We start from the raw sequence: 16294 nt of genomic DNA on the forward strand, positions 1-16294 counted from the left end.
GGAAATAATGGTAACTTCTCATAAATTGGATAAATATCATGTCAGTTATACATAATTGTCATTAACAATTAACAACTTAGCCCAGTGAGCAACTAGATATGGTAATAAGCTCCTGTCGAAATAATTGTGCTGGATAATTATTAATACAAAGTCAAATACATTAAACCTAAGTTAAATGCCCTAACATTATCTACAATTTATCCCATTTCGTTATCTACTGAGCCAGTCTTCTTTTTTGGCCTTTCCTCCATTGCCTGGCTGTGGAAGAAACTTCAAAGCATTATCACACCATTCATTGAGCTCATGATTGGCCAACCACTACATAAGATCACAGCGAAAAATTGACATTTCAGTCTGGACAACAAGTTTAACACTCAGCTCTACAAATAACAAATGAAGGATAACAAATCAAAACCCTACAAATAACAATTATTCTAGGTAACAAGACTGAATATATAAATAACAAGTTTACTCTTGGAAATAACAAGTTATAAAGATAACAAGTTAACTACTCAAAATAATAAATAATAAGTTTTGAAAATAACAAGTTAACTATTCTAAATAACAAGTTTTGAAAATAACAAGTTAAGTACAATATTAGAAATTACAATTTACATATTCAAAATAACAACTTTGCACTTGAAAATAACAAGCTCCAAATAATAAGTTAACTGCTGGAAAGAATATGTTAAGTTTTACAAATAACAGCTCAAGCCAAAGAAATTTGAATTCCACTACTGGTATTCAGGAAAACTTCAAAAACTACACCAAAGAGATTGGGAATCGAACGAAATTATGCCAAGAAAGTCATTAGCTCCATTTGCACGATTATCACAACAACCCCGACATTTAAATGAAAATAGGTAGACAAATGAAGCATAGACTAGACCCAACTTATAAGTCATTAATCTTAGTTTAACGTCCACAAGCAAGTTCTCACGCATTATTCAGCTTTAATCTCAACAACATATCATATCAACAATAATTCAGCAAAGCCCAATTTTAACTTTGTGTTCATAGGCTTTAAAACAACTAATTCAAACATAGCAATATCTCTTCAATCTCTACTCCAAGACTTCCAGCTTTATAATTAACATTTAATCTAACTTTGCAACATTTTCACATAACTTTCAACACTCTTTAACAGATGCTAATTATACAGAAACAACAATAGTATCTCTAGCTATATTTCCAGCTTTCACAATACACACGCATATTTATATTATACCAGATTCATAATCACCAATCTAACTATCATTTATCACTTCCAAATATGTTTGCAATGATTTAAAGAGTACCTCAACACTGTAACAATTTCATATTCAACATGAGATTAAGTATTTTCTTTTCCTTTCCTTTATAATCAAGAAATTCCACCAGGCTTTTCACTTCATTCAGTTCACTTCAAACAATCACAAGGCATTCAAAATAATATCCATAAGCCACATTACCATAGTTTTAGCTTTTTAATGTTATGACCCAGAACTTGCTTCCCTGGTTCAGCATTTACAGAACACACATATATATTTATATTATCCTTCCTTTTCACAGATCAGATGCAGGAATCAGATTTCAAATACACAACTATAATCTTCTAAACAGTAACAGCCCGCATGTATGCATAGTTTAAATTTTAGCATTTAAACATCCTTCTGGTGTGCATCTTTTTACTGATGCTTCACCTGACCAAAGAGAGAACATGGGATACAAAAGTTCACCCTAGAGCAGAGCACATTAATCTAATCACAGGCACATAAAGAAGCGGCAAGCATCAAGTTCAAAGGCCACAAAATAGGAAGAATTAATGGTAATTGAAAGGACAGACGCTCAAAAGAATAAACCAAGGAAAAAATTTAAGATAAGGACGACAATCTAAATAAGAGAAATAATCAACAAAAAATAGAAGATGAGCAGGAGAACGAAAACCCAGGAGAAAAGGAATAGCTCATAAATTAAAAGTAAATATCCTTTCCAATTCCTTCTTCTGAAGCTCCTCGCGATAGGCATCAATGGGGTTCATGAACTTGCCGCCCTTTGTCGTCTTCATTTTGAAGAGAGATTATTGAACCTCTCAGAACGCTCTGATTACCATTTTTTCTTGTTTTTATACTTTTTTTGGATTAATTAATCTAAGTCCTTATAGTTTTAATGAATTTTGTATTCCTAATTACTCCTCTTATTCTTAATATAAGACCTATTTAACTAATTTGATTAGATTAAAAAGTTAGGTAAGTTAGTTAATTATAAAAAAAAATGACACATTTTTCCTAAAATACCATAATCATCTTTTTTAATACCCCATCTTCCTCTTTATTTGATTATGATTGAGGGAGTATTCACAGGATAATTTAGAAAAAGTTGATAAATACGAGAAATAGGTCTTATATTTAAAACCAAAACCAACTAAAAATTAGGTCCTATATTAAAAATCGAAAGAGTAGTTTTTAATTATTTACTTTTAATATTTTATTAAGTGAAAATATTTTTTTGACTTAAAAACTGGATACTGTTACAGCAAGAAATACTTACATACTCTGAGTACCAGATCATCTGTATTCTCTCCAATCAAAATGTAACAGCTCACCTCATTTTTATCCTAACTATCAACTTACATGTTTTACTTAATTTATACTATTTTATTTTTGAAAAATAGTGCTTTTAAAGTGAAAAACCAATTTGAATAAATTATTTTACTTAACAATTCATTAATCAAGTCTCTCCTCCATCTTCATCTTCTTCGACAAAACTGAAAACCCTCATGTTTTCTGCTATGAAGCTCCGCCGCTAATTAGGGGTGTTGGGTAACCACCCTTTTTCTCCCTCTACTATTAGTTAGTTAGCGAACTGGTCGTTGGCCCTGCCTTCAATCTCAATCGTACCTATAAAGAAAATCAATTTCTTCGATCTCAGACTTCATGCTTTCTATGTTGTTCAGTCAACTCCGGCGTCTTTAGCTTCTTCGTTCCCCCTCTTTATACCTCCAACCTCATCGTTAGTTTCATTGTAGTTAGCTCTCTCCAAAGGTTAGGGTTGGTGCTCTTGCCTTTAACATTTCTCCCTGAGCTGAAAATCAGATTGCTTTTATCACCAGAGACAGGATAGCAAAAGTGATGGTTGCCCTTATTGTGCTTCTTGCCACCCCATTTCAAGAGAGGGAGAGAGAAGTTATGGAGAGGCTAAGACTTCACAGGTGCAGCGGCCACACGAAATCCCCTATTAGCGGCGAAGTTTCTTACGAAAGAAGGACAAGACTCCCTAGAATAAGAGAGGGATATGGGGAATAAACTAATTAAAATAATTTATGCAAATTGGACTTTACTTTAGAAACATTATTATTTCAAAAATAAAGCAATATAAAACAAGCAAATAACGCTTATAAAAAAAACAAGCAAATAACATAAAAGCTGACAGCTATGATAAAAATTAGGTGAGCTGTTATATTTTGATTAGAGAGAGTATAGATGATCTGGTACTTTTAGAGTATGTAAGTATTTCTCCTGTTATAGTACTCTATAGAGTAGTGAAAATAATTTTTAATAATTTTTATAATATTTTTAATTTTTAATATTATTTTTTATTTTATATTTACATAAATTATGCTGAGTATATCATCCAATTAATTATATAATATTATTTGATTTAAAAATATTTATATTACTATAATTTCTAATTTAAATATATTTTATTAATTAAATATAACTTTTTCCTCTTATAATAATTTAAAATTATTATATTTTGTAAATTCATAATTTTAATCATTGTTTATTATTTAATAAAAGTCATATTTATTTTGGTTATACTACAAATTAAACTTATTTATTCAATCATAATCTAAACAATTTTTTTCTTTGCAAACTCATTTTTATAAAAGTCAATCGAAATACAAATTATATTACCCAATATGACTTTTTAAAATTCAAATTAAAAATAAGTTATTTTTTTTACCGTTAATCCAAAGGCATCCAATAAGATTTTACTGCAATTGCAACAATCGCTTCATGATTTTATTTTAGATATTTATTTTTTACATCTGCTTTTTGTCCTTTTAATTATATAAATGTATTATGTATTTCGTTCTGTTTAATTTTTTTAGTTTCTAAAATGATAATTAATACGGTAAAAATATTATTTTTGATATTATCCCAATCTTATTTGATTTTGAATTTTCAAATCATTTTTATTAAAATAAAATTTAAAAGAAATAAAAGAAATTTGACTAAAAATCAAAAGAGAACTTCCTTTTGAAATTATTAGGATTTAATTTTATTATCTTTTCCGGATTATGTTATCCTTCTTTATGTATGCAAACAAATATTTATTTTTTCATTCAACATATCAAAGTTTGCATCATAAAAAGTAATAGACATATAATATTGTATATGCTTAAATTCATATCCTTTTTAATAATTACATATTTAAATATATTTTTCGTTTATTTCCTTTAAATAATTTTTAGTTTAGTTTATTAAATCGAATTTTTAGAAATATATCAAACATAAATTTTGTTAAAATAATTAAGATTTACCAATTATTGATAAATAGATTTTGACAATCGAAGTTTTAACAAACTCAAAATGAGATAAAAATGGGAATCAAAATGCATTTTTTTTAAGTTTTCACTCCATTCTAAATTCATCACTCTCTTATTACCTCAAACTTATCCAATGCCAACTCTCGAACAAAAGAAAGAAAGAAAAATTAAAAGAAAAAAATCTGCATATCCATGTGTCTTGCTCATTACAAATGACACCGCTACATCCACTTCGACCATTATCAAGTACAAAACCATCTGCTTCCAACCTAGTAAATCCTACATCAACATTATGCAATACCTACTCTTTCCGGTGATTGATGCAGTAGAAGGCGCATGTTCTTGTCAAGTCTTGATCCCAACAAGCTCTAAAGAAGCTGGAAATTGCATCAAGATGATCATTGTGACCACCTTCACCAAAGAGTTTCTTGCAATGAGATACCCAGATGTCCCAACAAATGTATCCAAAATTCATTGATTTAATTAGTATTTGAGTTATTCTCTATACCTCAATGTGAAATAGAATCCAATTGTGGATAAGGAGAGTTATTACTTGTAATCTGCAATTACTTGAAGAGTTACTCAACACCTTACAAGTAGTAGGGGGAGTTCAGGTTGCAAGGTACCTAACTAATCTTGGAGTTATAATTCTCAAATACCTAATGAAACTTAAAGGGATCATAATAATTTCATAAGTTGTCCGATCAAACTTATAAGATTATAGTAATTCTTAAATACTCCCAATTTTAAGTGGATTGAAAATCTCAAAAGTACTTAGGGACTGAATGTAAGTTAGTAGATGACTCAATCATAATAAATTGTTGTGTGCCTATATATCTAAGTGTTCTTATTCTCATCTACTCTTTAATTGTGGGATACATTCATTTATTCGTTTTAACTTTCATTTTTTAAGTCACCAAATTCACCAGTCTCTATGGTATAATCTACTACTAATATTTGGTATTAGATTAGCTCCTTTGTCTAAAGGATTTTAACAGTTTTGAGAGTGATCATAAAAATAAAGAACTAACAGGCTTCAATGGTGAGAACTGAACTTCACTTGGAAAATAAAGATAAAAAACTTTCTCAAATCCACTAACTTGGTATGTGCGAAGTAATAAAAAAATGGAAACTATGCACTAGTGAAGACTGTTGACAATCTCAGTGTTCCACAGTTTCTAGAAAAATACGACGATAATGATAAGAGATTGATATAGTTGAATCATACTTATGATGCAATCGTCGTAGGCGCCGGGGGTGTAGGGTTGAGATCTGCTATTGGATTCTCAGAACACGGGTTCAATATTGTGCATTACTAAATTTTTCCCAACTCGTTCACATGCTGTTGTTGCTCAAGTACGATACATTCAAATCTCCAGCTATATATAGTTTCGTTATCACACCATTATTCGTTTTATATGCATTAGTACAGGGACTACACATCATTGGTGATATAGCAACGGTTGTTTAGTTCCATATTTGTTGCTTGAATTCATTCATCCTTTATTCTTTATGTTAATGTCCAGCCTTTCTATGGGCTCTCCCATGACGTAAGTATTCTATGCGTGTTGCGGTTATTTCGTTATGTTCTAGACATAGCCAAATTGAATCCGCGCGCATGTGCACGCCTACATTATGGACTCTTTTTTGGCAATTATTTTTTTAAGTTTTTTTTTTTTGGTTTGGGTTTATATTATTTTTGAGTGTTGGGTTTATACAATTACGATTAAACCACCAGTACTTGTGCGGTGTTGAATCTTGAAAGTCGAAGGTTGCAACTCTTAGATTGAGTGCTAGAATCTCTAATCTTATGTATTCTGACCCTTCTAGCATTAAAATGGAATATGCATGTTTGCCCTATCACTTGCTTTAGATATGATAGGGAATACTCTTATTTAATGAAACTGAATATAATAGAATTGATTTTGAATATAATAGAGATCAAAACTAAACTAAAGGCCAAGATAAGGTACTATCTAATAAATTGGAATATTATTGTTGAGTATAAAGAACACTAGATGAAAAGCATTAGACAAATGAGGCTTGGACAGAAATTTGTGGAGCTGACGGAACGACTTTAGACCCATGACAGGGAAAACATTTTTTCGGCCATCATCCACGAAAAATGTATTAAATCTCAAAAGAAATAAGGGAAAATACCAGAAAAAGCCCCTAGAATATACCAAATCCCAGATTGGGTCCTTAAATTTTGAAAATGACAGAATAGGTCATTGACCCAATCTGTCATTTGTAAAATTCAGGCGAATTGACATTTTTGCCCCTGAGCAAAAGTGAGTAGTTATTCTCTAAACAAATCTAGGTAACTCTTACACTGTTCTAGTGATTACAAGATTCGTTGTAGTTAATAATAAGGTACCTGACAATAATAAAATACCTGACTATGAAAAAATGAGTAGTTATTCTCTACATAAATCTAGGTAATGCTTACATTGTTCTAGTGATTACAGAATTAATTGTAGTTAATAACAAGACACCTGACTATGAAAAAGTGAGTAGTTATTCGCTACACGAATCTATGTAACACCTAAACTCTTATAGTGATTCCTTGAATCATTGTAGTGAATGAATAAATGAGGGCAAAATTGTCAATTCGCCTGAATTTCACAAATGACAAATTGAGTCAATGACCCATTCTGTCATTTTCAAAATTTAAGGACCCAATCTGGCATTTCCCATATTCCAATGACCTTTTTTGGGATTTTCCCAAGAAATAATAGCCGCACATGCTCGTTGGCCCCAAAAAAAGCGCCGTACATGCGTGGGCGTTGACAATATACAGCCGGTCGCGAAGCACAAGTTGCATTATTCTCATGCCTTGGTGACTAAAGATTAACAGAGCTGGACGAAATACCAACGTTGCCAACCTCATTGATCTCAACGCAGTACACTTTCAAGTATCAGAAGTGCCACTCTGTCCTGATTATCATTGCAGCAATCATCTAAAAATTCTCATTTCACTAGCACCTTTCTAGCCACTATGCATACATAAAGCTGACCACTTTTTTAGTACCAAGAGTATCCCCCACTGAAGCTGATAATTAAGGACTAATCCCTTTGAAATCATAGAGATCACTTATCCCTTTTAAATCAGAGAGATCACATAAATGCCCTTGCTTCTAACAAAATCATTTTTATACAGGTGGCTAGGAATCAAATAACTCAAGACTTGAAGAAACGGAAAAGTGAAAGGCATGTCAAATGCGATAAATGAACCAGGAAAATTAATGTTTCTGCAGAAACAGCACGTTTCAACCCACAAAAACGGAAAAAGAAACATAAAAGAAAATGACTATTGAGAGAAAACATTCAAACAAAACCGTAGATTAATGTAAAAAAGGGAACCGTAAAAAATATCAGTAAACAGGGGCCCCAGGTCAGTTATTCTTGGCAGCGTCAGCCTGCTTGGCTCCCACAGAGAAGAACTCAATGATGACTTCTAGCGGCATGCCCTTAGTTTCTGGAACTTTCATAAAGACAAATGCCCAAGCTATGAGGCAAACGACTGCATAAATACCAAAAACACCAGCAAGGCCAACAGAATTGAGCATAACTGGCAGCGAGTACGTGACAATGATATCACCAATCCAAAATGTAAGTGCACAGATGGCAATGCAGAGACCACGGACCCGAGTGGGGAAGATCTCTGCACAAAGGATATTAGGAATTGGCCCAAATCCCATGACAAAGCAACAGAAGTAGACAACAACGCTGATGGTTGAGATTGATGCATTCACAGTACTGCCCAAATTCACGAGACTCCCTGTGACTAATATGAGAAGAGAGACTATCAAGATAGGAAGTGTACTGAGCAGCAAAGCCCTGCAGCAAGCGAGCACCCGATCAAGACTATCACGAAATAACCAGCAACAAAATGAATGAAAACAACAGACAGAAAAATGATTATGATTCACATTGGGAAACCAAAACTCGCCATAAAGAGAAATAACTACTCTATAAAATGAAAGTTCTCCGATAGGAGTATTTTCATGAGAAAACACCTTTTGACCCATTTTTAACATAGCATGGTAAGAAAGAGATTGATACCTCCTGCCAGAGATATCCATGAGCCGCATAGCAACTGCTATACAAGGAAGCATCAACAAGGTTGTGACAGCACTAATAAGAAAAGATGCAGAAGTCGAGCTAAGGCCCAGGTTCGATAGAAGAAAGCCAACACCCGCCTGCTCAAGAATTTGAGGTGTATAGTAGAGAACCCCATTTATGCCAGAGAACTGCAATTTTCAGAGGAATCAAACGACAGTCACACATAACTTTCCACCAGTCATAAGGTCAGTAACCGCAATAATTTTTTAATATTCTTGTCATCTTAAGCAAGCAAAATTTAAAATATTTCTAAATAAACAAGAGACACAGTTCCCATTATTTCTAAATAAACAAGAGACACAGTTCCCATTCACTTCTAAATGAAATCTGATTAACATACAATGTTCTTTAATCAACCACAAACAAGCAAACATGGCTCTCTAGAAACACTGCTTTTTTGGTACTAGTTTCCAAAGAAAAGATCTCCAAACTTGCTTCATACATATTCATACTTCTACCAACAACTTAACCCAAAAACTAAGTTCTCACAACTTGTGAAAGTTCATGTCCAGATTCAATAAACAAAAGTTCTATGTAATCTCAAATTTGTTATTTCTAACGTTTGAGAGACCAAATTTTATTTTCTTGTGTTTTCAATCAGTGCCCATTGACCAACCTAATGCTTCCGGTGGACTTTTCCATCACTTCCACACTGCAAAACTCGAAAACTCAAGGTCAAGTTTTCTCCAACTAAAGGAACTTGACGAAGAATGAGAAGACAAAATCAAGAGTGATATGATTGGTAGTATTATGGGTAATTACTTATAAATCAAGGATTAAACCATAATTTCAGGCTTAAATTAGCAATGCATACTGCTACCTTTTTTAACCATGTGTTTCTAGTCTCCTTCACAGAACCTTAGTTGTAGACTTTTCATTCAGCTAAGCAAAGCAATAAAATTCCAAAAAAAAAATAAAAAAGCAAAGCAATAAAATATTAAAACACTGTTTCTCTTCTCTTATTATCACTCCCTTTGTTTCTCCCAAGGTATTAAAAACTGGACTAGTCATTGAATCAGTCAAGACATTGATTCAAAGGTTAGGCTAGATTGTGGTTGAACCGACCGTAATTAAATTAATATATTTAAATTATACATATTAAAAAGGAAATAATAATAATTAAAAATATTCATACATTATAACTTATATAATATTCATCCAAATATACATACTAGGAAATGATTTCATTTTAATATTCTAGATAAAAATGGATAACATAAAAATAAATGAAATAAATTTGAAATGAGTCAACAACAATAAATTTAAAGAATTATAATATTAAAAAATTAAGTAAATAAAAATAAATTTTAAAAGATATAAAAAGGCATTTAAAAATTATAATAAAATAATTAAGAAATACTAATTTATGAATCTAGCAGAAATTCAAAGTTTGAAATTTCTGCACAACATTTATCTTAAAAATATCAAGTTCTATTGAAAAGTGTGTTAAGAAAGGGGGTGTCTACATATCATATGCTACTCTAATGCATAGATTACCGAGGCTATCCATTTTTTTCCCCTTTCTTTCTGACATTTTGACTTTTCCAAGCTTCATTTCTTTGTTTCATCTTCACTTTCCCATCTGCTATGTTCCTTCTTCGTCTTAGTAGTGACCGACTGTAAAAGTGTATCTCCAACAATAAAAGTGATTGTAAGTCTACCCTTCTCAATCTTCCGTTCAGTCTCCAGTTGGTACTCTAATTTTTTTCTCTTCTTTCTTTTCATTTCATTCTTATTCTTTTTTCAGTTTTCTTCTTCTACTCTAGCATGCTTCTTTCATCTTCATCTTCAATCTAGGTTAGCATTCATCATGGCTTTCTATCTCTTTTCTTCCCCTTACTTTTTTAATCTTCTTCAACCAAATCAGTGGAACGAGTCAACCTGCCAGGTTGACCGGTCTTTTCCTATTTAATGCCAGGTTAAACGGTTCAGTGAGGACTGGGCTAAATCAAGATTCTGGGCCAGTCACATGCTCAGTTCACTAATTTACTGGCCCGACCAGCTTAAATGAGTCAAATATGAATAGAGGGCATAGCACCAATCCATATTTATGCTACATCTAGAATTACACAAGTGTAATGAAATTAGAGGATACAAATAATTCTGTACCTTGCCTATTCAATGTTTTCAAGAAAGTGAACAAGCCTTTACCAAGCACCAACAATAACCAAGTGAATAAATTGCCACATAATGCTTCATCATACAGCAGGAAAAAGAAAAGTCAACTGAGCAAACATGTTAATAAAAACACAAACAGCAGACATAGGGAAGCACAAACCTGCTGGAGAATTTGAATCCCCACCCCCACAATCAATGCATGCTTTACCCCAGGTTCAAAAAGATCACTCCAACTTGGTCCTTTTGCAGCTGTTTCAGACGGGTGAACCATAGCTGGTCCAACTGGTTGCTGATTCAAAAGCTCCTTCTTATAAAGGGTTGGCTGACTCACCAAAGCAGCAGCTTGAATAACTTCACCATCTGCTGGAAGATCACCACCAGGAAGTGAAACCAAGGACCCACGCCTAGATCCAGGACCACCCTCTTGGTGCAAGTATATTCTCTTGAAACCACCTTCCCTCTGTCCATCTGTGCCTTCTCTTTCAGACCATTTCCATGCTAGTTGCCAACCACCACCAATCCCCATGCTTCCAGCAGGTTCCCCAGCATTTCCTTGCAAAAGACTACCTTGCCTCATGCTTGAAAGAATGCCATGAGCAGGTGGAGGCATGTCCTTATCCAGACTGGTTGTTTGACGTGAGATCAATGGACTCTGCAAATTGTCATCAGAATCACCACCACCAGTATCAGATGCATAATCCTCACCTTCTCTGGCAAGGCTTTCTTCTTCCCAATCTTCATTCCTTGGTTGATTCCCCCCAACGCTAAACATACTGCCAAAGTGTGGAAAAAGGGTGCTGCGCATGCTTCCTGTTTCTGGAAGTTTCTCATGGATACTACCAAAAAGGGTCACTAGAGGATCTACAAGACCACTCTGATTTGCCATGCTTCCCTGTCGAGATACAAGACTAGCAGCATTTCCAGCGACAGGTTTGGCGACCCATGAGAGGCCCTGTTCAGGCCCATACAGCTTAATCTGGTCTTTACCAGCAGATGGATCCTCTTCATCGGTGAGTTCATTAGCTGGACCAATCATGTACTCTTCTATAGCTGTATCACCTCCAACTCCAAGACCCTCGACCAACAAAGCCATCTCACCTGCTCATGTCCAGGAAATACAACTATAATCAGAAATCATGCATAATTATATATAAATCGATCATCCTATTGAATCAAAAGCATGCAAACGATATGCTTGGGGTCACATAAAAGAAAAAAAATTAACAAATGATCAAATCAAAAATCAAATAAACGAACAACCCTTCAGAGTGAATAAAAAAGTGACAGCTAGCAGTTAGACTATTAGAGTATGCTAAGTCCTGCATCCAATCGTTAGAAGACAAATCAAAGGTATATAAGTTTGGGGAGAGCCCATCCAAGTAGCTTAAGCCATTTTAGTATAGAGTATAAGCCTCAAGTATAATTAATATAGAAAGCTCAACATGGTATCAAGAGCCAAGTTATCTAGGAGTAGGAAAGAAAAAAAAGGAAAAAAAGAGAAAACAAAAAAGAAATTGAGAGAAGGAAAAAAATGAAGTTGTGACCCAAGGGTCTTTAAGACTCAAAAAAGAAGTATAAACCCGGGTGAATGGAAAAAATAAAAGATAAATTAAGATTTAATATGAGAAAGAGAGAAGAGAGACAAAAGTGGAGATTTTTTGGGGGGGGGGTAAACAGGTCAAGAAGAAGAAGTAGGAGAAATGTTAGCGTATGCTTCGGTCTTACATCTAGTATCTACTACTCCCTCTGGCTCTTATTATAAACTTCAAATAATCAATTTGTGCATAACAAAAAATCAGTTAAAAGCAATAAATAAGGAAGAAATATACTTTTGTTTCCAAATATGCCCTTATAATAAATGAGAAAAAGAATGAAAGAGATTGTATGGGAAAATGTAATAGGAGAGAGAACGAACGAGAGAGAATCAATATTTAAGGGCAAAATTGAAAAAACGCATTAAATATTGAGACAAATCCAAATTGAAACTCATAAAATGGACTATACTTCTCTCCAAATTTAAAGTTTACAAATAGAACTGGAGGGAGTAATGAGAAGATAAATCGAAGGTAATATAACTTGACATGAGTCCATCACTTAAACAATTTTGTAATAAAGGACAGGCCTCAAGTATAATTAATGTAAAAGCTTTAACATAAACTAGTATTAGGAAAATTTTCCAAGCTATATGAACTTTCAACAAGACAATGGTTCAGTGTCTTTCAAGTAATTCATCATATCTCATTTTCTGTTTTATCAAGTCCTGAGCACCACAAAATAGCTGAGAATAAATGTTGCCAAATAGGATGGACTAGTCACACAGAATATAAATATTTAGCCATCCTAAATCATAATATTGATAAACTAATAAATGACCAGCTGCATAACCAGCATCAGCTGAGCTGGATCCAGCACTGAAGTGATCTTTCTTTATAACAATCCTACAAGACACCATTTTCTTTCTCAAAGTGTTTGTAAGCCTAAATTCATCAAGTTAAGATCTTAAGAGAATATTTAAACGTCAAGAAGCAGGGAAGAAACGGTCTACAATCCAAGAAGAAAAGCCTATTTAATTTAGTGAAGCGAAAAAACTAACCAGCAACATCTTCCCTGCCACGGAGTCGCTGTAAAACCTTCTTGGCCTCCAGCATCCGTCCTTTACTCACAAGCCATCTTGGAGACTCGGGCAAGAAGAACACAGATAGTACAAAATAGACAAGGGAGGGAATCGACAGAACACCCAACATAAGCCTCCAGCTAGGGTTATTCATTAGTGACATCCCAAACACCATACAGTAGGAGAAAAACATTCCAGCAGAACCAGTGAACTGTGGAAGAGTATTCAGTAATCCCCTAATCTCAGGTGGAGCTGTCTCAGATATGTACAGAGGTACCAAGGTAACAGCCAAACCAACTCCAAATCCATCTAAAAGCCTTGCTAAGAGGAGGATATAAACATTTGGAGACCACAACATCACAAGAGAACTAACAAAATAAAGGACAGCTGAAATAATCAACATAGGACGTCGGCCCAGTGAATCAGATAGGGCTCCTGAGAATGTTGTAACCAGGGTCGCTCCAATAAGCGACATGGCCACAATTAGACCTTCAACTGTGGGTTCACTTTCTAATTTCATCTCTCTCTTTATGTACAAAATAGATCCTACATAAACATTAAAATATGAGATCATTAATCAGATCGCAGGTAAGGAAGAAAACAAATTTAAAGAACAAAACGAAAAACTTAACTAGGGGAGAAACCAATGCAAAATTAAGAATCAATCGTTGATCAATCTAAAGGATTAATTGGGAATTATATGAGTTGAAAGATAAGCGTAATGGAGAATGACCTGCAATGGTCGCATTATCCCATCCTTGCAGTAAATTACCGATAGCAGCAGCAACAGCGACAAGTACAGCACCGCTCATCCCTTCACTTGAACTTTTAATCAGAGAAGAAGATCAATAATGGATCCGCAAGAAGAAGACCTTCCCCCTCAACCAACCTGCTATGACAGGGATAGAACTGAGGATTGAAAAGAGAGAAATAAGAATAAAATCGAAGGAATTCAAATTACAAGTCTACAAAATTACTCTGTAAGTGCCATACTGACATGACGAATCAAGTGGAGACAAAATAACTGCTGAACACCTATAACTAATAACCAAACTAGGTGATTACTAAATTTCAACACTCATAACACAGATTTAATGATTATGCGATCTCCCAGATTTAAAGCACATCAGAAAGAAAGTGAACCCTGTATTTTAAACCGATACTGAATCAAAGGTGACAATGATATTACCTTCTCGAGAAAGAGTCACAATAATTGTCTTGAGTATACTCCGCACATTGAAAAGATTGGGTCCCCAAGAAGAACAGCCAAAATTCACAGAAACAAATCGCGAAGGAAGGAGCGATCCTATTCGCCAGGTTGAAAAGTAAATCATGAACTAATACTTTTATAATTATTATAATAAATAAAATATAATTATCATTTTTTTGATAAGCATGATATAATTATCATAATTATGTCATAATTTATGATAATGATAATTTGTTGGTTAATTTCAATTACATATATATCATTGAAGAGTTAGTACTATATATAAGATATATTTCACAACTTTATCAATTTTTTTTTTCTAAATTAACCCTCTTGAGTAAAATGTTTAGGATATTTTAAAAAAAACATATCATATTAACTAATTTAACTAACATCCTCAATCTATCTAAATTAGTTAATTATATTTTAAATTAAGGACTAGTAGTAATAGAAAATAAAAACATATATTATATAATTATCTTTTATTTTCCTAACATATTACAATTATCAAATTATAATAATAATAATTATTATTATATATTTCAATATAGACTCAATTCGACATAGACCCGTCCTCCTCTCAATTCTCACATCTTTCGTTGGTCGGAATCTGGTTATCCTCCAGATCAGTATTTATATTCTGATATTTTGTGTTGCGATCAACAAGAATATAATCTTATGAGTAATGAATAACAATTTTTTTTACTTTGCGCTTTTTTTCCTCAGCCCACATCCAAAATGATTGATTTGATTTAAATTTAGGAATATTATAGTTTTTTCCTTTTTCTTTGGTTATTAAAATTTCTTTAATCATAAACATTTTTCATGACTAGCTATAGGGCGCACATAAAAGCTCAATTCCTCTTCCATTTCCACTTTCTTTGTTTCTTTATATAATTAGACTACAAACGAAATCTTATAAGTAAGATCAGAGGTAGTAATAAAACAAACTAAGCTTGAAGTTTACAAAAAATAGTTATCCACCAACTACACAAAATCAAATAGGCAATCCGGGTGTGGTTTCCATCCCTATCTCAAAAAATCATATACACAATTTAGGGATATCCTACAGGACTAAGTAATCTTGCTCCGCATGTCTGCACACTTCCATTTTTACTTTCAGTTTTAATTCTACTTCTACTTCCATAAAAACTCTTCCATGCATAAGGGAAAGGAGCCCATGTGAAGTAACTAACGGATGAGGGAAAGACTTCATTGTAGATACTAAGCAGTAAAGGAAACTGAGAGAAACAAAGGTGCTACTAATATTTATTCACTCCTTTCCCCATCAATTTTAACATTTTTGTTTCACAATGGTTTGTTTCCATAAGGGTGTTTAGTTTCCTAAAAAGTATTTTTTATAAAAAATTTTATGCAAGTCAAAATAAAACTCTTTTTATATTTTTATTTCATATATCGTAATTTCTACTCAAATACCTCATTCAAAATGACCAAAATCAAAGAAAGGAGGTAGATTAGATTAGATTTTTTTTCTTTATATTATTTTTTATACAACTTATTTTTTCTTTAGTTTGTTATGTGATTCCAATCTCAGTGGTTTGCTTCTTTTCTTTCAGACCTGGCCAATTCTCTTAAAACCGCCTCATTTCTGGTTGCTTGCTGGTTTCCTGCCGAAATCTTAGCTTGAAAGGCTCAATTTGGTTAAACCCTTGAAGTGATCCAACAATGCGAAATA

General features: G+C 33.2%; 1 protein-coding gene across 3 annotated transcripts; it reads right to left on the reverse strand.

Annotated features, from left to right (window-relative positions):
* Positions 1–7625: 7625 nt before the first annotated feature.
* On the reverse strand, positions 7626–14634 carry LOC114739381 (monosaccharide-sensing protein 2). Of its 3 annotated transcripts, none has more exons than XM_028927440.1 (6): positions 14578–14634; positions 14122–14297; positions 13368–13934; positions 10935–11872; positions 8597–8784; positions 7626–8371 (listed from the first exon to the last, which is right to left on the reverse strand). In XM_028927440.1, exons 2-6 carry the CDS (start codon positions 14198–14200, stop codon positions 7927–7929), a joined length of 2217 nt encoding a protein of 738 aa, XP_028783273.1. In that variant the 5' UTR covers positions 14201–14297; positions 14578–14634; the 3' UTR covers positions 7626–7926. The 3 variants fall into 3 exon arrangements, with proteins under 3 accessions (XP_028783273.1, XP_028783272.1, XP_028783274.1); XM_028927439.1 differs by lacking the exon at positions 14578–14634 and adding an exon at positions 14386–14463 and having other exon boundaries at positions 7927–8371; XM_028927441.1 differs by lacking the exon at positions 7626–8371 and adding an exon at positions 8438–8498 and having other exon boundaries at positions 8570–8784.
* Positions 14635–16294: the final 1660 nt, after the last annotated feature.

This window comes from Neltuma alba, unplaced genomic scaffold, assembly GCF_004799145.2.
Source record: "Neltuma alba isolate B1F8T4 unplaced genomic scaffold, ASM479914v2 tig00013920_pilon, whole genome shotgun sequence".
NCBI classification, from domain to species: Eukaryota; Viridiplantae; Streptophyta; class Magnoliopsida; order Fabales; family Fabaceae; genus Neltuma; species Neltuma alba.